This window comes from Harpia harpyja, chromosome 17 (assembly GCF_026419915.1).
Source record: "Harpia harpyja isolate bHarHar1 chromosome 17, bHarHar1 primary haplotype, whole genome shotgun sequence".
Lineage (NCBI taxonomy): Eukaryota > Metazoa > Chordata > Aves > Accipitriformes > Accipitridae > Harpia > Harpia harpyja.
In genome coordinates, this window is record NC_068956.1 from 2,156,446 (window position 1) to 2,182,078 (window position 25,633).

General features: G+C 39.3%; 1 protein-coding gene across 3 annotated transcripts in view; it reads left to right on the forward strand.

The window, feature by feature from the left end:
• The window catches only part of FCHSD2 (FCH and double SH3 domains 2), a 163,648-nt gene that overhangs the window by 20,353 nt on the left and 117,662 nt on the right, over positions 1-25,633 (forward strand). For all 3 annotated transcript variants that reach the window (XM_052812828.1, XM_052812830.1, XM_052812829.1), the window contains exon 3: positions 14,280-14,325. In XM_052812828.1, the coding sequence (XP_052668788.1) occupies positions 14,280-14,325 (46 nt within the window). The remainder of the gene's footprint in view (positions 1-14,279; positions 14,326-25,633) is intronic.

Consider the following 25,633-nt stretch of genomic DNA (forward strand, 5'->3'; position numbering starts at 1 on the left):
TTTTTTTAAACAGCAGGAAATCATTCATGTGCAAGAACTTCTGAAGTCAAGAAATTCAAAGTTAAACTGTCTGAATTTTGTGTATTAAAGCAAGATCTCATTTATCTGCTCTCTGTCAGTGGGCATGGAAGGCAAATTGGTTTTTTATTCCTTTGAACTGAGTGGGATTAGAAGAACAGTAGTGCATAGATTGCCAAAAATACAACAGTTGATTGTTTTTTAAACCTGTGTGCCAATCCAATGACTGAAAGGTAATAACAGAGCTGAGGGTCTTGAATTTTGTGATGGTGTGGGTGGCAGTACGCAACCGCTAAGAGCCTTGAGTCAATTGGAGGGTTTCTATCTACAGAAGATAGAGAAAACCAAGTAACTTCCATTATTTACTAAGACCTGTTTCATAATAAAAAGGTTGAGAGAAATTCAGGCTTGGAAGCATGCTGCCACTTGTTTCTTGTATATGAGGTTAATTCTTCTGTGGTTTAGTTACCTCTGGGTCCAAATTAGAATAAGGTTCTGTGTCCAGAAGAATGATGATGAAGACCTGTAGCTGTGTTTAGAAACAGCTATACTTTGTGTGAAGGATGGGGTTCGGTGATAACTGAGCAGGGGCTGATCATTTCTAGCTCTGCCTCTCTTCTGGGTTTTTCTAATTCCTCCAGAATCAATGCATAAAAAAATCTTTTTTTTCCATTTCAGAGTGTTGCTTGAGGGGAAGGCAAGAGGATGATCTAGATACTGAAAATTGTGTGTGAAAACTGTAGTAAAAGAATTGTAGGTGAATCCCAGCAGGAAAGGCAGAAGACTGCTTTTGACACAAAGATACCATGCACAACTTTGATTCCTTGATTGAGGAGGACCTTTGTTATATAGTTTGCTGTATGCTCATTTAAGTTACAAGCAGATTTTCTGCAAATTGGTTGGAATGTTTTCTGCTTTAATGCCTCTGTTTACATTCAAGAGAATTTTCCTTTACTGTAGTTTATCTTAGTTGAGAATAAGTGGATATTTAAAGAGTAAACATTCATAGAATCATAGAATCATTTCGGTTGGAAAAGATCTTCAAGATCATCGAGTCCAACCATTAACTATGCCCCCTAAACCATGCCCTGGAGTACCCTGTCCACTCGCTTTTTGAATACCTCCATAGGACAAATCGTAGCAAAGCTGCCCAAGATGATTAGTTTTAGTGGCAGGAAGAACGTACTTCTAATTGCAGCATTGAGATGCTGAATCGGACGCAGTTGGTGAGTTACTGTAAATCCTGTGTAGCAGAATAGGGGTGGAAAGATGTAACAGGACCACTCAGGGTGGTAAAATGTTCCATAGTAGCTGAATCAACAAGGGATTACTGTGTACTCGGCTATAAAAGGGATGGGGTGGATATTGTAGCTTTTATTTGCTTGCGGAAGACTACCGTTTGAAAACGGTGATGCGTGTTGTAGTAAGGAATTTATAAAGGAGGGAAGAGCTCTGATACGTTACAGGACGTTTGAATTGTCAGTTAATACCTTTCTGCAGGAACTTATGAAACTGTATTCAGAAGAGCTGACTATTTTAAGATTAAGACTAAAGAGGAGATATTACAGAGAGTATGTATATTAAAATCAAGTTTCAAAAAAGTCCACTTTTTTTTTCTTTTATACTTGCCAGAGAACTGGAGAAGTACACTGAGGTAAGTAGAAAAAGTGAGGGACGACTTGCCAACGAGCTGCAAGAACAGTGCCCTACAGGGAGGATAGCTGAATTTTTTGACTCAGCAAGCAAAGAGTTTCTTGATGTTACAAATATTTGTGCTTTAAGAGTTGTAAAGATGTCCTTCACACATCTGCTGAGATCAGGCAGACCTCGAGTTGATTCACAAGCAGGAAATGTCACTGGCTGCTTGTGGTGGGTCATAGAGCTTCACTGTTGGCAAAAGTTTAGGCTGTGGGTGACCTCGCGAGGGTGGTTTTGAGTTTGTTCTTCTGGCTTGCGTGCTTTCACAGCTGACGGGAACTTGGCCTACCCAGCAATGATCGTATTAGAATGCTCCTTAAAGATCTTGGCCTGGAGGCCACATTCACACTGCGTTGAAATGCTTGTGGTATAAGAACTGCAAATTGTCCATACTTGTCATGGGAGGAAGGCTGGTACTCCTAACTTGCTCTTAGGAGTCCTGTCCTGACTAGTGGCAGCTTGGGCTTCTGTTACCACAAATTGACTTCAGGACCTGGAGACACACTGTCATGAGAGCGGAATTCAGCTTGTTCATGCAGTTGGTGGGCAGAGTCTCCTGGGAAGCAGCCAGGAAGGGGAAGTATGCCTGGATTGATGGTTTTAGCTTAGTTTTTCTGGGGAAGACTTCCAGAAAGCTAAGGAGCAAACCATCGCCTTGTGTGCAAAGATCAGGAATTTCAGCAAAAGCCCCTCAGGACTGAGCAAGGAGCTAAAGGACAGCATACAACAGGTGAAAACAGTGGGCAGTAAAGGAGGAGAATACTCCAAAGCTTTGCTTGACTGCTGAAGAACAGTATCAGTTACACCTACAGCTGGTCAGGGACATGAAGAGTAGTAAAGGAGGTGCTACGAGAATGGTAGCAGCAAGACATTTTTGGAGGCAAGAGGGGAGACAGCCTAGTGATGGCCTCCAGGGAAGAGACTGCAGTACTCAACATTTTTAATTTTTTTCCTCTCAGTCTTTGCAGGCGAAATCTTTACCTAGACTTATGTGCTTAACGTACAATTTGGAATGAAGAGCCGTGATAATGCTCTGATATGAATGTTGATTAACACCTTTCTACAAGACCTGAGGGGAAGATTGCACATACATATCTCCATGCAGAAGGGCAGGGATGATGATCTTGTGCTGATGTATGAGACAGGAAGTTTAGCTGGAGACCAGACAAATAAAACCAACCCAAAATCTAAGCAGCAGAACTGTGTTTGACCAGTGCTATTAAATGCTCAACACAGTACAGCAGCTTATTCTAGAGTTTATTTAATAGGTGGAACAAAGTCTTCAGCAGGAAAGGCAATAGTAGTAGTGCTGATATTATTCAAACCTGACACGGAATAGGAAGTGGATGCACTGAGGGATCCAGACTTTTTCTTCTAGATAAAAATGCTGGTGAATTGCTTATTCTTTATCAGATAAATCTGGAAGGTAACTGTGCATATAAAATAGTCACCTTTCTAAGAAGAGATCTGTTTCATTCAGGTGATATAAGATCATTGAACAAAAGAGAGTTTGTTATTTTTAAAACCAAACATAAAGGCTATTTGCTGTAACAGAGCATCTGGTGATTTCCCCCCCCCGCTCCCCCCCCCCCCCCCCCCCGAATGGCTGGAAAGGAAGCTGAAGTACTCTGTGGCAGTGGAGAGTATGGTCTTAAATGAAATGGAAGTGAGTTTCTACTTGTTTACAGCTTCTTAATTTCTTCAGTTGCCTTTTTGCAAGAGCGAGGGCGTGAGATCTAGTCTTAGAGAGGCAACATTGGTTTGACTGAAATGCGGGGATGTTTAGATTGAATCCAGCTAGCCAGAAAGTGATTGGGGGCAGTGCCCTCCCTGGTGAGATCTCTTTGGTTGCAAATGACTTTCAGGTGGTCTGATAGTAGAAAAAGTTGTAATAAAAGAGTTAATTCTTTTACATGTGCTGATTAAGGTGAAACTTCACCTTGCCTATGGGTGCTGAAGGAGGAACTTTATGCCTTACTTTGCCTAAAGAGCCTTGGAACTGCTCCCTTGTGGGCATCTCGGTACCTCTGCCCTTTCCCAGGTTGATTCTGGGAGGAAATGTCCCATTCGCCTGCTTGGATAAGAAAGCTTTTCTACTAACTGGTAGAGAATACTTAAAACAGGTTTATCCTTACTTTCCCAAGACAGTTGAACATGGCTGTCTAGGTGGATGCAGTTGTATAAGCTACTGTGCCCTATTCTCAGAGCTGGCGGGTCTGTTAGGTATGGAGCATCCAGATCAGAGCTGTTGGAGGTTCAGCCAGCTTGGACCACGACCAGAGGAACTGTCAGATTTGTACCAGGTATATGGGCCTGCCTGTGAAACTTCAGACATGCACTGTGTCTGTCTCGCTCTGAACCATGCTGCTTTCCAAGTCACTTGCTTTGTTTTTCATGGTGTATTTATAGCTGTCTGTCAATGCAGAAGTTAAATTTGTGTTAGATTTAACAGATTTTAAAAGATACTTCAGTTGTGATGCCAGAACAATAGCAATAGTGAATGGATGTGCTGGCACAAACTTAGTTTGAGAAAGGAGACTGTTTGTCATGATAAAAGCTTTGCCGTAGAATTAAGTTTGCATGCTGTGTCCTAGGTGAATTTTTTGATGCGTAAGTAAAATATTATTAGTGGTGTTCAATGATCAACGTAGGCATGGTGGGCAAGTAGAATTTGTGCCAGGAAACATGCTATGGCTAGAAAACATTAAAATAAACTGTACATGGTCACTAATGCTACTTTCTCAAACTTTTGTATGTAGGTGTGTTGAATACATTTCTCTTTTTGATGTTCATCACTGGATCAGTCTTCTGTGATTTTCATACAAGTTATAAATAAAAGGAGCACCCTAAAACTGAAGAAAAATCACAAAAACCAACCAGTGCTGTATGGATTTTCAAGTTACAATTCTTTATTTGAAAAGCAGGTAGACTGATGACTTAGGGCTGGCTCAAGGGGCTGGGAAATACACTGCTGAAGAGAAAAAAAGAGGACTGCACTATCATTTTGACTGGTAGCACAAAGCATTATCCAAAAATTAATGCTGATATAATTTCAGTCCAGAATTCACTCTGTAAGGCCACTTAACCCACTCCCACTGTACTTGTTTTGGTTTTCTATTTTGCAGTAGATGTAACTTTGAAAGTGCAACAGCCATGAACCTGCTTCAGCTTACCTTTAGCTAGGTGGTAAAGGAAAGAAAGGTCGTTATCTTCTGATACTTTTTCCCTGCTAATGCCATGTTTAAACTTTATATAAGCCTGAAGAAGCTTAGAGAGCTTTGCAGTTGTCTGTCAGATACTTGTGTTGAATCACAAAGCTGACAGTGATTTTTTTTTAGATGCTATAGGCAGTGAAATGGTTCTGTTACTGTATTCCAGGCAAGGCTATTCCATTGCCTTAAGACAATAGCATTTTCTGTGTTCAGAGGAGTTTTGCTTGGAAAAGGGAAAGCCAGTCCTTTGTGTAATTGTGTGAACTCCCCAACCTACAGAAGTCTCTGAATTTGAAGCCGTGGGTACTTTGTGATGAAAATTGCTTCTGATTGTTCTGCCTCCCTTGTATGTAGTGTTTTAAATTGCCTCTTTGAAGTGGCGCATTCCTTGCTCTTTTCTTTGAAGAGCCACATGTGCCCTTACCTGGTGGAAAGGAGCTAACAGGAGACCCCTTCTTACTAGAAGTGTGTTTCTAATTTTAATAACCTGGGTTGTTGTGCTCTGGCTGCTGCTATGGCTTCTGAAGTCTTTATATAGATAACTTTAGAAATCAGTGCTTTTCTGTAAAATAATTTATCCTTCAGACACTCAGAATTTTATGCATGTCTCTTAAAATGCTTTGGTAGTGGTAATTCTGTTTAGTATAAACAGAAGGACATGAAGAGGAGCCTATTACATGCAGCGTTTGAGAGTCTTGTCATGAATAATTTCTGTAGATTAATTATTGCTCCAGGTATGTCGTCTTTGTCTCTGCTGGACATGGAAAGGGAATTTTAATGCAGTCTGTGCTTGCATATACAGGTGTTCCTGAAGTACTTAATTAGGCATGCAGCTGCTAGTGTGCTATGTTATCTCAGCATTTATTGCCAACCGCTGGTCTAAACTGAGCTATGGTGATGATTTATATTAGCTGAAGTACTTTTGAATTCAGTTGTGCCTTTGTTAGTGACATGCCTGTCCTTAAATTAAAAACCAGGTAAAAGCCCTTGTTCAGTTTTAGGATATTGATTCATTATGGTGCATTTTTCATGTTACTGGAGAAAGTGGGATGAGGCATCCGGATAAAAGCAGTGAATTAAACCTCCAAACAAGAACATCAGCATTCCTAAAGAAATCCTGTTTTCCTACAAGAGGGGAAAATGTTTTGGCCCCCTCCCTCCCCCCAAGTATTTCAGGATTGCTCCCCGTTTGATTTTGTACTGGCAGCTGGAATTACAAAGAATATTTTAATTCAACTATGACCATATCAAATGTAACTACAGTCTATTAAACATTAGCTGTTGCACCTTTGAAGTGTTAAGATGTTTCTTCTGGTATGCTGTGCGTTTTGCTTACACATGCATGTGCTTCCAGTGAGCTTTCCCTTAGCCTTGGCAAGACAGTGCAGCAGAGTTCGTTACTTGACATAGCAGTTGGTGCAGCATGTTTCAGGCTCCTTCTTCAGCAATCACCTTCTGGCCACTGCTGTTGGCTTGCTGCTGCTGGCTCTAGCAGACAGCTTCTCTTGGCTGTTTCCTGACAGGGGACTACTTAAACCTTTTGTCTTCAACAGACTGACCAGGCAGTGTCAAGTGACTCTTCAACAGATGTTTAGAGAGAGGCTGTATAGCTGCTAGCCTGGAGTACAGCTGACAGGTAGCAGATGGCACAGCAGGAACACAAGGTGGGCCAAAGACTGCTCCACATGTGGAATTGCTTGAAATTGAGCAATGATGGCGTTGGGAACGTCAATGGGAGCAACTACCCGCGGCACAACAGAGGTCTCAACCCAGACAGAGGATGCTGCTGTCCAGCTCGTGGGCTGCAAGGTGTGTGTGGTGCCTCTCCCCGGGGCTGGGGTCAACAGTGGCCTCCCCTGTGGGAGACATGCTCTGATAAAGCACTGACGTGCCACCAAGTAAAGGAGCTGTGGAAGGAAGTGAACAGACTGCGTACCATCAGAGGCAGGTGATGGTCTCTGGAGACTCCCTCCTACAGGAAACAGAAGCATCCATGTGCTGAGCTGACTTGGTATCTTGGGAGGTTTGTTGTTTGCTGGGGAGTTAGATCCAGGATACTGCAGAACAACTACAAAGGCTCATCCAACGTGGGGACTGTTACCACATGTGGGCACCTAGGATGCTGCCAGAGGTGACCTTGAATGTGTAAAGAGTGATGTCAGAACTCTTGGGACAAGTGTGAAGGGCAGGGGGACCTTGGGGGTGTTCTTAGTCCTTCCTGTGAAGGTGAAGGGCTTGGGCAGGAGTGGTCACATCCAGCAGGTCAGCACCTGGCAGTGCAGCTGATGTTGCAGGCAGGGCTTTGGATCTTATAAACCTGAGACTCTTGTTGAAACAAGGACTGCTGAGGAGGGATGGGATCCATCCGACAAGGTGGGGCACAAGCACCTTCACCAACAGCTAGCTAGTGAGGAAGGCTGTAAACCAAGTCTGCTAAGGGAGAGTTACCATAACCTGAAGCAAAGGCATTGGTTCTAATGAAGAAGTGTCTGGGGTACAGTGTCCTGGAAGAGGTTCACCCCAGTATGACTGGGGATCTGTCACCGGTGCCTGTACATGAGCCTGTGCAGCTGGGAAACAAACAGGAGGAATTAAAAATGCGTGTGCAGTTGCAGAGCTGTGAGCTTATTGGGACTACAGAGGTGTGGTAAGATAGTTCACTCTGCAATCTTTGAAAGGTCATGGCAATCAGGAGAGGTTCCTGATGACCTGAAGAAGGCAAATGCCATAGCCATTTTCAAAAATGGCTGGAAGGAGGATCTGGGGAATAGCAGGCTGGTCAGCTTTACCTTAGTTCCTGGGAGGATTATAGAGCAAAACCTCCTAGGAGCCATTTCCAAGGCTTCTTTTCCAAGAATCCATTTCTTGAAGGGACAAGAAGGCGATTGGGAGCAGCCAGTGTGGACTTACCAAGGGCAAATTGTGCCTGATTGCCTTCTGGGAAGGCCAGCAATGTGGGCAAGGTGACAGCAGTGTGTGTTGTATGTGTTGACTTAGTGAGGCCTTTGACACAGTCTCCTGTAGTACCTTTATAGCCACATCGGGGACATATGGACTGATAAGTGGGTGGAAAATTGGTTGGACTTCTCAAAGTGGTGGAGAGCAGTGCAAAGTCCAGTTGGCAGCTGGGTATCCCTCAGAGGTCAATACTGGATCAACACTATTTAATGACTTTAATCACAGCCTGGATGATGGGATGGAGCATGCTCTCAGCAAGTTGATGAAGGGTTTCAAATTGGGGGAGAATGGTTGATAGTTAGGCTGGAGGCAGGGCTGCATTCAGAGTGACCTTGACAGATGGGTGACGTGGGCTGGCAGGAACCTCGTGAAGGTCACCAAAGGCAAATGCCAAGTCCTGCCCCTGGGACATGCCAGTCTTGAGCAACAGGCCAGGCTGGGGTGGCTGGCTGGAAATTTCAGTTCCATCTTGTACATAAATATTTCAAGTGTGTGTAGTTCACCATTGGGGTTTTTCCACTGTTGCTCATGTATTAGGATCTATTTCCCTTGCTTAGAGTAAATACATCTTGTCACTGTAAAAGGCACTCTAGACCTGTTTGTCAGTTAAAGCAGGTAGGGAATTGATATTTAACGCTGTATTTTAACTTGCTGCACGCAGGTTTTTGTTTGTTTTTGTTTCAAAGGTAGATTGGGATTTTCGGGGGGGGCTAAGACTGTGTTCATGCATGTATTTGCTGTTAGACAGGTGGTTTGAGATCGTTCAGTAGTGATTTTTGTCTCTGAATGGGACAAAAAGAATGAACAAAGCCAGCTGTGTAATTCTACCTTGATACATAATACTGGCTTTTAAGTTTTCTGGGGTTGCCCCCCCTCTTTTTTTCTTTTCTTTTTTTTTTTTTTTTTTTAAATGAGAGCTGTCTCAACGGAAAGTTTTGGAGTGAGCATATACTTTCATCTTAAAAAAGAAAACCAGTATAGTATTACTTTGGACACTGCACTGTTGCACACTGAATGTTTGTGCTACCAGTATACATTTTAAGCAGAAGTTGCAAAGTCATGATTTTCCACTGGCATGTGTTCTAGATGTCATGAATAATTCCTGATGTACTTTTTGGGAAGCTGGAAATTTTTGGGTGTTTCATAATTCACTGATTCACCTCCTTGAGTGTTGGTGGGCTGAGTCAGTTTAAAATCAGTTGCAATGTGCTCTACCATTCCTAAGTAGATTTACTTCAGGAATTTTTGATGGGATGAATTCATTTTTAAACTGAATTTTGAAATTGCCTTAACTACCCCATAAAATCAAAACAATGGAAAATCTTTTATTCCTCCCCCCTTTTTTTTTTCCATTCCTTTTCTCATTGTATTGGGGTTTTACAGATCTACTTTATTGATCTGCATCTGCATTGCTTAATGTGGGTTTCACTTTTTGTTGACTTGGGGACATCCACAGTTGGTAAAGCAAAGAGAAAATTATACTGACTTTGTTGGTTTGATTCTGTTAGGGATACAGTAGTCTGTATTGAAAGGTTTAAAACAAGGTTTTGGAGAGTTACCATCACCATGCAGTGTGTGCATGTGTAATTCCCGCCCCCCCCATTATCTTTCAGATAGATGGCACTGAAAATGTCGATTCTGTTGCTCTGTGTTCTGCTGATCTGGGAAATCCAGTCTCCGTACAGCTGAGCGCGTTATTTTCTCATTTGCTGCTTCTTGCTTTTGTTAGTGTAGCAGTTGGGGACTCTCTTAGGTCAAGGTCAGTTAAAACAGGTGCATTTCTTTAGTCAAACACTTTTGGATGTTTCAGATGTGATACCAATTTGTACGTTTTCTGGTGCTTTGCATAGTTGTACAAATTGTAAGGTTTGGCATTTTTTAAATTAAAATTTCTGAACAACTTCTCTGAATCTCCATAGCCAAAAAATTGTATTAACGTAAACTGCTAGTGCTAGGTGAGTTATACCAATTTGCCAGTTAATACATCTGGTTTTTGACCATTATCGTGATCCTGTACAGGGACTCATTCCAAATGTGAGTCAGCCCCTTGCTTGTCTCATTGCTGAATTTCTCAGCCTTTAAATGGAAATACATTCACCTATGCAAATTTAGCCCCTTCTTTTATTCAAGAGAGCTGTACATGAAGTGTCTGTTTACATTTTTGCATAGCTCTCTAGATACAGTTAAATTTAACTGTACAGTTTTTTAATACAGAGAGTAATTCGCTTTCTGATTTTCAGGGTGTCGCTGTGTTTAACTGTTTTTACTGTGCAAGCTGTGACTTTCATCCTTAGATTTGTATGACTGGATAATCTTGGCAAATATAACATTGTTTTATGTAACACTAATGTATATTTTAATGTTAACATACTGGTTTTTCATGAACGTTGGAGCTTTAGAAGTTTCCAACCCAAGTGGACGCCCACGTACCCAGTAGAGCCTGTCTGTTTCTCCTGTTTCTCTATAGGAAGAGTTCTTGAAGTATCATTCTCCACTGACCTGACTCCTTACTTCACATTGTTACGCTTATTTACAATGAAAATTTAAAAATATACCTGAATATTTCATAGCATCTGTTACCTTAAATTGATATGAGTAATTTAAATACCTGGCAGTTGCTGGAATTTGTGTTTGGGAATTTGCAGTGACAGTGAGGGTTTAGCACTAGTAAAAGTAGTATTGGCAAAGCGGGGATGACAGTAAGTACAGTTTTCTTTCTGCTCCCTTACAGTTCCGCTGTTTCACAGAGCCCAAGGGAAGTTAGATTGCATAATCTAATTTCTTTAATACCACAGATTATTATGTTTCATCCAGATATTTTTCATCACATAAAGTCCTATGAATTAAGACCAAAGAATTTTCTTCCTCAGGAACCAAAGTGACTAGCTCAGCCTTGTGGTGTACCTTGGCATGTGTTATCCCAGGTCAGAAGCCCGATGAGGAATGTAAGGAGAAGATGTAGGTGGGCAAAGTCCTGCTACGCAGCAGAAAAATCTCCACCTTCCTCTTCTTCAGATATTCTTACTAGTCTCCTTAGTCTGAAAGAGAAGTGCTTTCCAACCCCACATTTAGTCCTTATTGTCCTAATGACAATAGGAGCGACTGTTCTCTAACCCCACTGCTCTGTTTTTGACCAGACTTGGCCAATTGCTGACATTTCAAAGGAAGACAAACCTTCTCTGCAGAGCTTCTCTAGCTGTTGTGCTTTGAAAGAACATTCCTTCATAATCCCTCCAGGATTAGGTTCATTCTAGTCATATGGAGCTGTAAGCCTTGGAAGCGGCGTGTGAGGAAATGCTGAGTGGCTGGCATTGCCTCTCGATGTTAAATGATGTATGTTGAAACCACTGAAGTAACTTTTCTGAGTGTGACTTTTCCTTCGGGCTTGCAGCAGTCTTCCCTAGCAGCAGGCTCTTCTAAAGACAGGCGCCTGGTCACACTCCTGACGTGTAATAAAATAGCATTTTTTATAAATGGCGGTGGCTTGTTCTGATTGTGAGCGTAATTTTATGTTTTTTTAATTGGTTTTCTTTTTTTGGAGACTTAAGTCAGGATTTTCCTGCAATGTGAGGATTGTGGCAAGTATCATACTTACAATGGAAGATGGTTGCAGATTGACTGTATACACCAAATAGTGTTGAATTTCTTTGTATTTATTCTTTCTCATCCTCTTTTTAAACTGTTGATTTTAAATGCTTTTGAATAATTTTTAGTGGGGCAAAGGGAGTAAGCATATCGTATGAATCAACGTTTGCAGGATAGAGATGATATTTAGGATTACTGTCCAGAAACAAAAGCTAGGATACTTTTTGAGGCATGCAGTTCTGGTGTTTCTTGCACTTCATGGTTAATTTGAGAAAAAGATGTAATAGAAGATATTAATACTTCCTAGTTTAAAGAAACCCTAAATAATGTTCCTGCCTTCTTGCAGACCTGCTAATTCATTTTTTTAAAAACTTCGAGAACGTTTTATTAGCTTATGGAACCAAATGTTTCCGTATATGAATGAACTTGAAATTCCATCTTGAATGACAATAAGGTTAATAATATCCCAGCTTTCCACATAAATCAAAATACACACATGAAAGTTTTCAGGTTTCCCAAGTTAAGAAACTATGATGCATTTATTAGTCAGACTTTTTTTTTTCTCCCCTGCTCCAAATCATTTTCTCCTGGGAAATTTGTCTACTTCAGTCTCCTATTTCGTTATGTTTTGTAATATATTTATGGTTGTCATAAAGGGATTCCTGTATAAACTGTCCTGAGGTTAAAAACAGCTTTGTGTTTGACAAATTGAGGGAAATGCAGTCACAAAGCAGCAGAGAACACCAGCTTCAAGGAATACAGGCGGCTGATCCTGCCGTCTTTCAGTACTTACCATTTACTTCATTCACCAAAACACAGATCAAACACAAATTTAAGTATTGTATAAATTGAATTATGTGCTGTCCTGCCAACTTTTTTGTAAGACCCCATTTAAAATACAGAACAAAATCTAAAACTACTCTAAAATGTTTCTAATTCATGGAGGTGCTACTGTACAATGCATTTTCTTCGTGCTGGAGCTTGCAGTCATTCCAAGTCCAAGATTTCTGTTGGTTTTGCGAGTAAATTTGATTTGCATGGTATTTTGTAATTCTACACTAGGGCCAGTTGAATGTGTTTGGTTTTTTTCTCTAGTGTAAACCTTTTAATGTAGAAGGTTTTTAGGGCATATCTCAGGCTTCCAGCTTGTCACAATTGTTATGCAATTAGTTTAAGTGGAATTTGTTTTGTATGGGGGGGGGAAAACCTCACGGTGAAATACACAGCTCCATATCCAGGTTTTGTGTAAACTGAGTATCCTTAACATTTATCTCTGATTGTATGTTTTCAAATAAGATTAGCTGAGAATTGGGAAATAACTGCCTTTGCCTAAAGTCTTCCCAGATTTACGTTTCAAAGGCAGCTGCTTGTTTTCTTTCACCTTTTCAATATTGGTAACACACTTCAGTTATTCCTAGTAGTTACTTCTGCAGTTATTTATACTTTTAAAAGAAAAGTAAGATCTTTTAGAAGGATAGTATATGTGGTTTTTAGATGTTTGCTACACTGACTGGGATATTGGACTTTGGAACAGGAGAGCCTAAAAGAAATTGTTTTGTAATATTAGATGAAATATCTTGACTGGTTTACAAAGTAGATTCATTTACAGGCATCTCGGACAATTTTACCTGTTCATACAGAGGTGTTTCGTGTGGCACAGTCATACAGCCCTTTGTACCCACCTGAGCTACATGAGGGGGATTTAGGAAGATGGGATGCAATTATTTCAGTTGGAATATGGCCAGATCTTCAGGGCTATCATTACTCTGGAAAGAATTTTAAGCAATCACGATGCCTTTAGACTTTTGTTTTAGATCCCGTTGAGGAGGCTGAGCCTTATCAGCGTGTGGATGCTCTTCATGGGTGAAATGGAGTAGACAGGAGTAGAAAGAGCCTGTTCAGAGCTCCTTTTGTTTGTGTTTATTGAGTTAACCTTATTATAGGATGTTCCTAAGGATTTTTTATTAATGTGTCACCATAATTATTGTGTAACTGATTTAAATAGAATTAGATTTTCTTTTGCTGATGGGGTAGCCTTAAGCTCTAGTAGTTTGTAGTATAGCTTGAAGAAAATGACTCTGCTTTTGCTGTTCAAGTGCTAAAGAGGGAATAGCTTAAGCTATTGAAAAAAGAGCCTTGACACATCTAGGTATTTGAACATTCTTCCTGTTATAACAGTAATAGTGTTGAAACCCTCTATTTTAAAATACATTGAGATGGTACATCTTGAGCCCCTACATGAGAGTACAGCACTGATGTTAATGTGGAATGACATGCTATGATTGGCACCGAGTTAAGTGGGTCTAATGCGATATAGCTACATTAATGGGTAAATCGGTATATTGCTGTGGGACAGCATGGGTTTAGAGAAAGGCTGTTAGTCTTGTGACTACAGCTATGAATCTAGTATGTTCAGTTGCTGTTACTTTACTTTTTCTAAAACAAAAAAAGAAATAGTAAGTAAGTCCATCTAGACGCATAAAGCCAAATTCTGTTCTGTGCTACCAAATTCTTCCCTAGGCTATAGCAGTGGAAAGCTGATGAGCCTTTAATGAAATAAACGGTATTTACACTGGTAGTCCTGGGAACTGAATTTGTCCAATAAAACTTGGAAATTTGAACATCACATATGTGAAGTCCACATGCACTAGTTGCTAGGCTACTGATATACAGTTGTCAAACAATTTTGCTTTTTTATTGCTCATTTAACTATAAAGACTCTCTAGCAGAAAATCCTTTTAAGTAAATTATTGAATTTATAGTGTTTTGCTGTATGTATTAATGGATTTATTTTTTTTCCTCTTTCAGAGCATTCAGTCAGAAAAGAGCTGCAATTGAGAAAGAATATGCACAGGTAGGTTCTGGAATAATTTTGATGTCCATGGCATTGTTCTTGAGGTGATTTATTCGTTAGCAGATTTTCCACAGTGTATGTTTTTTTGGTTATCCTTTCTGTAAGTTGCTTACTATGAAAGTACCTGTTAAAGTTCTGAATCAGACAGTTTGGCCTATGCAGGACTTAGACCCATTCTGTGTTTTCATGGACATTTTGACTTGAGGAAGTTCTTGGCTACAGAAGACATTTTTAACTTTTTTTTCAAATTGTTATAAAGTCAGTCAACTCTTTGAGGTTTTCTCAGAAGTTAGTGTGAAACCTGAGTAAAAAGTAAAATCAGGTCAATTAGAGAGAGAGGAAGTGTGTTCTGGTGTACTCAGTCCAAAATAAATTTACATTCACATTCTTTAGTAAGAGCACCTTCCCATTCATCTGAAATAAAAGAAGCCAGATTTGCCCTCATGCTTGTGATAGGGAGTGGAGTGAATTTTGATTTGTTTGTGAGAAAGGAGGGAGGATTGATTTTTCTCCCTTGTTCCAAAATTAAAAAGTATCTAGTAAGGGGCAGCTGCCTGCTTTATTTACAGTAAAGGCTCTTGGAGCCTAAGTCCAAGTACAACAGATGAAAAATGCGTTAATTTATTTTAAAATAGATTAAAGGTAGAACAAAATATAAGTGAGGAAGCTTGTGGAGCTCAATATTCAATAAATACAACTGGAGATGTGCCTGATGTTACAGTTGTTGATGTTGGGGCAGTGACAGAAGCGAAATGTGAAAACACAAGCTGTCGCTAGGGTGTTTCCAAATGTAGTTTGTAGGCTGTTGTGTTAAGCATCCTTTTAGTCATCAGTGCTGCATCACCCACAAGTATATAGAGAACAAACGTTTTCTGTGGGCCAGACATTACTGTCAGTTTATGAAAGAGGATTTCTGTATCTGCGATGTACGCATTTTCTAGTCCTATATTTTCTGCATGTGGTCTCAGCCCAAAACTCAGCTGAAAAAGCTTTGTAAGTCAAATGAAATTTGTCCTGAATTTAATCGAAATGCTCAAAATAGTGCTATAAGGGTATGCAGTTATTGGCGCTCCAATTCTTTCATTGTACGTGAATTTACATTAGCATGCATTGATTACATTGTCAGTTGCAGTTAATTTGATTAAATACAGTAATTTTTCAGTGACAGAATCGATGTATGCCTCATGAACCTTTGATTAAAAGTATGTATTCTTTACTGATTTTTGTAATGACATAGAGAATTTAAGATCAGTTCTTAGTACATTTATCTGTTCTACCCTGGGATTGTTTTTTATATGCAGAGGCACTTACAGCAGTCACTGCATTTAGGGAATAGTCTTGATAAGTCGGAAAAATAATTACATTCTCAGATTCGGAAGGCTCAGTCTTAACAACTGAGGCTTTCAGATACTTGCATTTAAAAAACCCCAACTTTCCAGCAATACAGCTGCATCATTTGAGATTCATTGAATGGCTGCTTATATGAATGAAGTCTTGTGGGATTGCTTCCTTGGTTTGCTGATAAGTGTACAGTTCAAGAACAATGTGGGATGTTTCTTCTTGGGCCTGTAAAAGGATTTCTGGTTTTGAGATGGTAATAAAATTTCACATAAAGTCTTTTGGTGAGAGAAATTGTAATCAAAATAAATATGAAGTCGTATTCATCAACAGTGAGATATTCCTTTTAAACTAGTTATAAAGGGAACTGGAAATTCTCAGTAGTTAGTTTCTGAAGCAAGATTTCTAAATCTTTTCACAGACTCTGTCCAAATGCCTTTTGTCACCTTAGGGAACTCAGAATGTTCTAATTTATGACTTTTATGGCAAGCTAAAAAAAAAAAAGAGTGGAAGGATGGACAGTGAAAAGAAGTTCCCTAGAACTGAATGCTTTGTCAGTTTCAAAAAACTTGTATGCTGATGCAGTGCACTTGGGTGCCAAGTTTCTATACACAGAGTGCTTTTGTTTGGAGGAGGAGAACCTGTACAAATGCTAGTGAAACACCATGGTTCAGTGTTTATAATTTATCCCTAATTACATGGTAAGTAGCTTGAATGTATGTGGTGAATTACAGGATCTGTATGTAAATTGCCTTATGTCTTATTTTATCAAGGGAGGTTTTTTTTTTTACTGACTCTTTTCACTGTATTGTACCTGTTGCCATAAAAGTTTTTTCAACCTGTTTTTCTGCGTGTTGTCTGCCTCCAGTGGTTTCTTTACTGGCTTTTCTAGGCTGCGCCGTAGTATAAATGGGAGAAGTACTTGATGTATCAGCCCTAGTACTGTAGTTCTGCAGTCCTTTTAGAGCTGTTGTGAATATGCACTAAGCTATTTCATTTGTATTTTCAGTACTGCATTATCTAATATACGCTTAAAGGCTTACCTTAATATTCAGAATTGAGAGTGTAGAAAGGCTCTCATTTCCCATTAACAGTATTCCTAGTAATAGCATTTAAATTGCAATTTTGTATTATTAGCTATTCTCCTTGATTAATAAGCTAGCTGAAATCAGTGGCTAAGAATACTCTTTTGTTACATGAAAGTAGAACTTGGTGAATGTGTGCTTTTGCGGCTACCTAGTAAAAAACTGTTTTACCTAGCATGTTAAATAGGTAAAATGGTGTGGGTGTTGGTTTTTTTTTTTTTGAGATAGTAATTACATCTCTGCTGTACTTTTTATTATTGTTTAACACTTTTAACTCAACAGCAGTCTTTCACAGTCTGTCTCTCGTGCTGGGAACACACAGATGACCTTCCTTGTCATGTTTTGTCATGCTTTGTTTTTGCCCAATATTTAGCTGTCGTTGTTTCAGAGTAAAATGCGACTGTAGGCAATCAACGTGGTGTATCTCTTTGGGTCTGCAAGTAACCTCGAAGAGATGGAGCTGTGAAACGTGCTACTCATTTCAGTGCATGTTAATTAGTTGCTAACTGTAGTACCTCAACTGAAGGCATTGATAATGTAGAAAAAAGGTAGGGAAGTCCATTCTGTGAGCTGTACAAGAGCTTTAAATTTGAACAGAGGTGCAAGCAGAAGTTTCTGTTCAGATTTTTTAAAAAGGCAGTAATTGTTACGATTTTTTTTTTCCCGTCTGTTTCTTCTGGAGGTCAAATTAACATTGAAGAGATGTGCATGCTCAGTAAAAATAGCTATCTTATCTGTGATCTGGAGAGCGCGGACAGGTTACTTGGTGTTGATTGCTGTGTCTGTTGCAATGAGAAACTTGATACATCTAAAACATTTTAAAATATGGAGAAATAAAAGGTAGCGTAGTGTTTATTCACACATTCCTATTGGCAGCTATGAGTGAAGTGCAAGTGCGTCCTTTGGTGGTGTTTATATCAATGACAATAATCAGGAGAGGAGCCTTAAAATAAGATGAAATGAATGCCAAAGGAGAAAGCAGCCTGTTAGAGCAGCAGATGGAGTGAGGGGAGGTGGAGGGGAGAGAGGAGCAGTAAAGGCAAGAGGAAAGGTAGATGTAAGCAGATAGTGTGATTGCCTTTACCAGCTTCTCCTCACCCTGTGAGTGTCTCACCAGACTTGAAAAAACACTTCTTTAAAGATATCAGAATATGTGAATACCTGTTTTCTAGAAAAGTGATGAAAATGTGCAATATTCCAATAGCAATTCTTGTGTATATATAACATGTGCGTGTATATACATTATTTATTATATGTGTGCTTATATGTATAAATATAATGTATAATTTATTTTATATATGTAAATAATATTTATGGGCTGCTGTGCCCAAATAGTTGCTTGGTTTTTTTCCTTACTGTATTGGTTTTCCATTGTTTAAAATCAGAAGATAGAAGCTGACAGTTTCTTTTACCATCTTCTGACAAGGACGTTAGGCTGCTTCACTTAAGATGTAGTGGCCTTTTAAACAAATTTTCAGTGGATTAAAATTCTAAGGGTTAAAATCGGAGATTTCCCACCATGTCTTACTAACTTGTGCTATGGCTAATATTTTTTTCTTTGCTGTTCTTTACCATGTAGTCCAACGCTTTGCAAATGTTAACTGATTTATCCTTGTACTGTGAAGACTGGAAAGGTGATAGTATTTCCCTAATAAGGAATTAGAGAAATTGAGTGAATTTTAGCCAACATAATACTGGTCTTTTTGATACAGTGGGAAGTAGATCACTGGTCTTCTGAAAAAAAAAATTTTTTTTTTTTTAACAGATGCTTTTGGCAATTAATGCAGCTTTTGCTTCAGCAATAGAATTCCAATAATTTTTCTTCCTTTGCCATGTAAAATGCTTTGAGGTTTATAGAGGAGGACTCCTGTACAAGTATTTGTAAAGTACCAGTGCTGGCATATCAGAAAGAGGTAAGGTGTGCTTTAGTAGATTGTGGGCAACTTTCTTGAAAATCAAATTGCTCAACTTGCAGTAAAAGTAGAATCTTTCGAGAAAGAAAAGTAAGGTGCTAGGTAAAGTACTTCTCTCTTGAAAATACATTGTTTTATTGCAATGCTGCAGTATTAACTGTAAGAGCAGGAGGATGGCAGACACTATACAGGAAGAGCAACATCTGTGAGGCTTGGGGGAAGTGCTAGAGAGCTCTGTAAAGGCAACCATTTCAGCATTGAACGCAAGTCACCTGAATTGATTCAGAAATCCCACATGGCAAAACAACCGCAGCTTGACAAACACAACCTTATGACAGGTTTGGAATAAAAAAATTCCAGGGCGAAATGAAGTCTTCCCTCTGACTCAGCAGCTAGCTAACCCCTGGGGCATCAGTAAAATAAACTTGAGGTACCTGCCTTGAAAATCGGACAAGCAGCTTTCTATTAGTTCATTCCCTCTAGTCTGGACAGAGTGTTTGGGGTTTTTTTCAGCCCAAAGGATACAGAAGGTTACTGTGGCCTTACGGAGAGCAGGAAGAGATTGTAGACTTTAAGGGTGGGTCCCTGACTTGGGGACAAACAAGAAGCAGCCGTAGGTTGACTGGTCAGTAGCCTATTTTGTTCACCAGTGAAATTATTTGTTTCTTCCTTTGAGGATGATATTAGATTTACTGCTGCAGTAAATCTCTCTCAAGTATTTCCATAATATTTTAGTCATTTGTCTTGGTTTTGCTTTATGGCTGAAATTGATGACTTTTGTAATCAAGCAGTAATTTAAAAAATACCTGTGAAATTAGCTTTGGGGGGGATGGGGAAGATGTATTATTAAGACTTAGTCATAATTTATCTTTTAGGGAATTAAAAGCTTTGACTTCTGTACTCCAGATCATGTGAGGAAGGGTTCAGCTGGTAATTAGCACACATACGGAAACTATTTTTTTTCTCAGGCTTATCTTTTGAAGGAACTTGGCTATCGTTCTGCAGTTTCTCTGGAGAGAAACTTCCGCTTGTAGTAAATGAGTAGACTATGTAGAAATTTCCGTACTGGGCAGTGAGATGAATGGTTGCTATATCTGGATGTACTTGAGAGAAGTTAATTTGGAAGACAGAAAATTCCTTTAAAATCCGTCTATGTATTTATTGTCTTTTCAAACTTTCTGAAGGAAACCTAGGAAAAATTCAGAGTGAAATCTTCCATAAATGAGCTCACTGCATGTCTGCAGGTGTTAGCTTTATCATTGTTGTGTATTCTAAAAGACAGACAAAAAAATTCTTAGAAAAAGCCTTTTAAATTTTTGAATTTTCTCCATATAATCCTTCTTTTGAGCTTTTCAGTATCTTTACTGTCCTGTTTTACATCTCTTTAGAAAGCCACATGCAGCCTGGCTCACACTGGCTGCATGAAGTGATCCTGGAGGCTTGAGATGGTCCACTTGCATTACTGCAAAGTATGTCAGTAGGTTTGAGGTAGCTTAATTCTATTTTATCAGTAGTATTGCATAGCATTTTAATAATCTTTCAGTGTTTTTTTAACCGAATATGAAAACCACATTTTTGTCTGCCAGCGCTGGGAAGTGTTCTCCTCCCAAGCCAGAGCTGTGGTCTCACCATTAGAGCCTGGAGGGAGTCTTTCTGCATGGCCTTTATCCAGCTTCAGTTGTTTCCTGCAGCGGCTGTGTGAATATGGCACCTCTTTGACATAGGAGAGTTCATTTCTTACCTGTACAGAAGATAAAAGCTGCTGAAATCTTAAAATCCAAGGTCTGAATTTAATTTTCTGCCTTTTTCATTGTAGGAATTTTTATAGGAAAAGCCAGCAGACCCACTGAAGCTTTGCGTATGACTTTATTTTGGATGTTATTCCCTTAAGCCTTGTTGGAACAGCTACTTGGGGGGGGGGGGGGGAGAAGCTGTATCCAAGAAACCTCCAGATCCAAATGCAAAAATGCTGGAGCCATTCAGGCCTGTTCCTGCACTGAGTGATATTCCCTCGTGTATACTTGGGGGCTGTGAGACTCCTCTGTTCCTCCCACTTTGGAATCTTGCTCTGGTTGATCCCATCTGTCATAGAAAACCATGTCAGGCAGGTTTACTTGTAAACATACTGTGTGCTTCTTTCTGTAGATTTCTTCCTACTTTGTGAGTAAAAATATAAAAAACTGAGCAGGTTTCTGGGAGGGGGGAAAAAAAAAAGGTGGAAAAAAGTATGCTCTTTTATTAACCCTAGAAACTAGGGAGGATGTAGAGCCTTCACAAGTAGCTGATGCTTTCTGGGAGTTGTTGTCTTTGGTTGACATCCATGTCACCTCTGGCACTTGAAGCACAGGACAACCTGTGAGAGTTCTCATTCTCCAGCTCCAGTGGTCCTGCCTGTGGGCATCTCTTACTCCTGAAGCACTTTACTACGTGCATGCTTGATGCAAGCCTGAAGAACGCATTTTGTTTGAACTTCCCTAGTTTACTGAGCAACTCAAATTGTTTTTCTTCTCTTGGTTAGTTATTCCTTTGCTGATTTTTGTTGTCTTTAGTTGATGAAAGCACAGAATACTAAGAGGGCCTTGTGCAGGTGCTTGGAAAACTCAACTGAACATGGCTTAGATCAATGATTCTTTTGACAGTTGTGTTTTGAAGTCTTAGTTACTGGTATCTAATGTTTTTAAATTAAAATTTCATTAGGTACTAAGACAAATGCTTCATGAAAATGTGTTGTGTCTACCTCATTAATGCATAATAGATTGGCAGTCTTCACATACTGACCTATGACTCCATTAGCTATGACACTGACATATGAATCAAGTGGGAAAAATGGTGGGAAATGTTGAAGAGTGGTTCTGGTGAAAATATTACCTGTTTTATTTTTGCAAAAAGCAGAATGCAGTTGGTCCAAATGTTTATTAAATAGTGTTTTCTTATATGAGGAAGAGCATCTCCATGTACGTTTACCTTGTCTTCTGATATTCCAGCATTTATAAAAATGAACATTAGTGGGTCAAAAGTTTTCTCTTTTAAGATGTGAGCTTTATGGGTGTGTTGATTAGAAAGTCTTTTCTCCTCATTAACGTTGCACATTCTCCATGGTACTAACATGCTTGTTTGTGTTAGAAACACAAGCAAACTGCTGCTTTCCAAATACAGAATATTGATTGTGTTTGCTTTTTCAAAGACCATTTATAAATTTAATCTTTGTTCCTGATAGTGGGCCTGTATTTATAGTACATCATTCCATCAGCCAACAGAATTTCCTCTTCCTCAGTTTGAATTTCTCAGTAGCCTCTATCTCCTCTTTTTCCACGTTGTGTATATTTTTTTTCTTAAAGCCTTCTACACGAATTGTGACTTTTGCTTAGTTACCCGACACATTTATTTGTCCCAGTCTGTCTAAATTTTTGCTCGTTGTTAGTTTTGCTCATTTTTCTTATTTTGGAATAATTAATTTCTTTTGAAGAGCTAGAGGGAATTGTTGCATATCTTTTTGAGACTTCCTCTGCTTACACAACTTAATCAGGTTAAAATCAGTGATCTATAAGGCATCCCTACCTTCCAGTCCAAGAACTTAGTAATCTTTGGCTAAATGAAAGTCTAAATAGTTGTCTTGCTGTATGCTTTCATTTTCTGTTTAAAAATTAACCTTATAATTTAAGAACCTTCTCATGTTTTACTTTCTAGAGGTGTCCTGCAATTAGCAATAGCTCCCAAAACATTTTTCTGGAAGAAAATTTTCTACCAGGGAAAAAGTTTCTTTAAAGTATCTCCTTGGCAAAATAAGTTTTCTTTATTCTATGCCATCATTTAGTTCATGATATTTCTTCTGGATAATCTGTGGTGATCTCTAAAACAGTTTTGGATTCATTCAGTTAAGGTACAAAACTAAGAGGAAAACCTGTTTTTCAACCTGGATTGTGAGAAATATGTATTTATTAATGAGTATTCCTTGCCATTTTCCTGAAAAATCTCATATTTGGTGTGGAATGTGTGTACGCACATGACTTCAGATACACCTGGAGCCTGGACTGTTCTGTTGGTTTGTCTTAAATCTCAGCTCGACAGATTTTCCATTTTTCAGGAGAGGATCCATTCCGCTTCCTGGTCACTGCCTGATGTGGAGGTCATGCATATTGATGACCTGATTTGGTCTGTAAAGCCACTATGCTACATAATACATCAACAGAACTTACTGGTTCCAGAAAGAAAACACCTGCTTGATACTACCTTTGTATTGTAGTCTCCTACAGTCGAACACCATTCAAAACACCAGGATATCAATAAGAGGTTGAAGAAAATGAAGTGTAAGACTTAGTAGCCATTCAAGCATTCTTTCCAACAAAGCATGGCGAATCAGTGGCCGTGAATGCTACAAAGACGTGATCTGCTCCATTTCATAAATGGTTAAGAACACTATTGTGAATTTTAGAATAACTTGTACAGACAAGTTTGACAAATCAGGTGTTGTAATGGGATTATTGATACTATTCTGCACTTGTCACAGTTCAACCTCTTAGTGCACATTTCCCTTTTTACCGCAAAACAAGAAGCTCTTTAGAATTCTCTATATTAAATGTCCGTTTAACACTTAATATAATATACTTTGCGTGGAACAAAGACTATGGGTCTGTGTGTGACATTCCAAACAATATTATCGGTGACCTTCTCTTTTTATGTAGATTTCACATTGTTGTTTGTGTACTTTTTCTTTTCCAAGAAATGCATGTCAGCACTTAAAGTGGGGAAAAAACTCAGGTATCTGATTTAGGTCTTGCCTCACTGTCTGTTCTGTTAGATGAAAAATTAAAATGCCTTATATTGAAATATTTGTCCATTTGAAAAGAATTTTAAATGACAGCCTTTTAAAAATGCAAAGCTATCTGCTACAGGTTTTATGGAATTCTTTAGGTTAAAATAATATTTCTCTAAGAACAGAGGTGGACTGTCAGCTTCTATTTTCAGTGAAAACATCTAGTTCCTTATAAAGGGGTTGCTAAGCTTAGAATTACGCTGTTTCTACAAAGAAAGCCCTTCATAAAGAAGCTATGTTTTTTGCTGAACTGATGCAAGCAAATTTCTCTTAGCCTGCTTTTAGCTGTTATTTTTCTTTCCAATTACTGTGCTCATAAGCATCCACTGCCTGGAATTTTGATACATGTAAGTGCTCTACTTTCAGATGAAAAACTTTATTCTTACAAGCTGTTCATTTTTACTTGGTATTTTGGTTTTGGTGAACCAGGCAGTGTGTCTTTCAGTCTGTGGAGTTATCTGTGAGCTGCTTCTGTGTACATCACTGTTTTCTCTACTGTAGGTTGTGTGTGTTTTGTTTTGTTTTGTTTTTTTCTCCTAACGGCATCAGCATTTCAGCTTTTTTCAGATTACACAAGAAGTGCAATTTCTTTTTTCTAACACATTCAATCCAGACAGTCATACTTCCCAATATCTGCTTTTTTCTTTCCTGTTATTTAAGAGGGCAGGCTAGTCACAACTCAATGCTTTAAAAATAAACAAAGTGGAAACTTTGGGCCTCCAAGGTAGTAGCAATACCAGTAGTGAGTCATAAGTCCATACCAGCAATACGCTACCTAGTCTTTTCCACCTCTGTTTGGATTGCTTTTTCATGTGTGTCTTTTCATGTATCTTGTCCTGGGTATAGAAGAGGAAGGCTGTTTTTTATTTCATAGCTATCCATACCAATATGCCTCACATGCGTCACTATTCATCTCAGAGTTATTGAAGTCTGGCTTTGTCACCCCCCTAATACAAATACTTTGTACCTATTTCTTTTAAACCTTAGGAATGACTTGGGAGAAAGGAGTGGGATACACTTACGCTGTATTTTCAAATGTGAAAAATTACCACTAAGGTGAGGCACACAGTTTACAGTAAAAGAGCCCACGTCCTGTTCATATTTTGTTTTGTTTTTTTTTTTTAAAAAAAAAAAGAAAAAAGAAAAAAAAAAGTGTTTTAATGACTATTTGTTTCTTCCTAGTTCACATGCCCTTCCTTCCCTTGATCAAAAACTGGTTCTTACATCCAAGGGGATGGGTAGCAGGATTATCCCTGCCATGTTTCTGGGGTGCAGTAGGAGAGGAGATGGCTGAAAGGCAAGGGGAGGTGGACCTGAAAATGGATTGGAACAAAGTGTCTGGGTCAGGTATGTAGTGAGAACACTCTTGAGAAAAATTGGAATGGAGAGCAGGCAGTGGTGGTGGGATAGGCAGCTCATAGGTCAGGAATGAAGGTGGTATCGTCGCCTTACTTTGTCCCTCTTTCAGTCACAGTCATGACTGCTTCTTCCTTTCATGGGACCCTTGCTGAGTAATGGAGCTCTATTTCTACTCTTAATTTTAGAATCAGGATAATTTTGGGTGGAAGATATTCCTGGAGGTCGTCTGGTCCAACCTCCTGGTCAAAGCTGGGCTGACTTTAAAGTTCAGTGAGGTTGGTGAGGCCCTCATCCTTTTTAAGTTTGGAAAATCTTGGAGCATGGAGATTCCCAAACCTCTGTGGGGGCTGTTCCAGCGTTTGACCGCCCTCGTGAAAAACATGTCCTCCTTCTCACGGCTGTTTGATAGCCCAGGCCCTACCCAAGCCACCTCTTTGGCCATTTACCCCCCCTCCTTTTTCACAGTCCCCCGGTAATGGCTGTGCCTTCCTTTCCGCGCTTTGTTCTGTTCCTGCCCTTGTTCTCGGCTTTTGGGCTGGTATCATTTCCTCAGGAGTGGGAAATGCATCCTGGTTTTGCAAACCACTGCTGGAGATTTCTGTGCAGAGATCCACAAGCTGTCAATATGCCTATGAGTGTTGTGGGTGTGTGTTGTGGTTTCTTTGTTGTTGGTTGTTTGTTTTTTGTTTTGTTTTTTTTTTTAAATCCCCAAAGCTTTTCTAGGTAAGAAGGCAAATATTTGGTGGATGGGCATCACCTATCATCCCTTCCGTATATTTTCTAGCACACCATAAACAGGT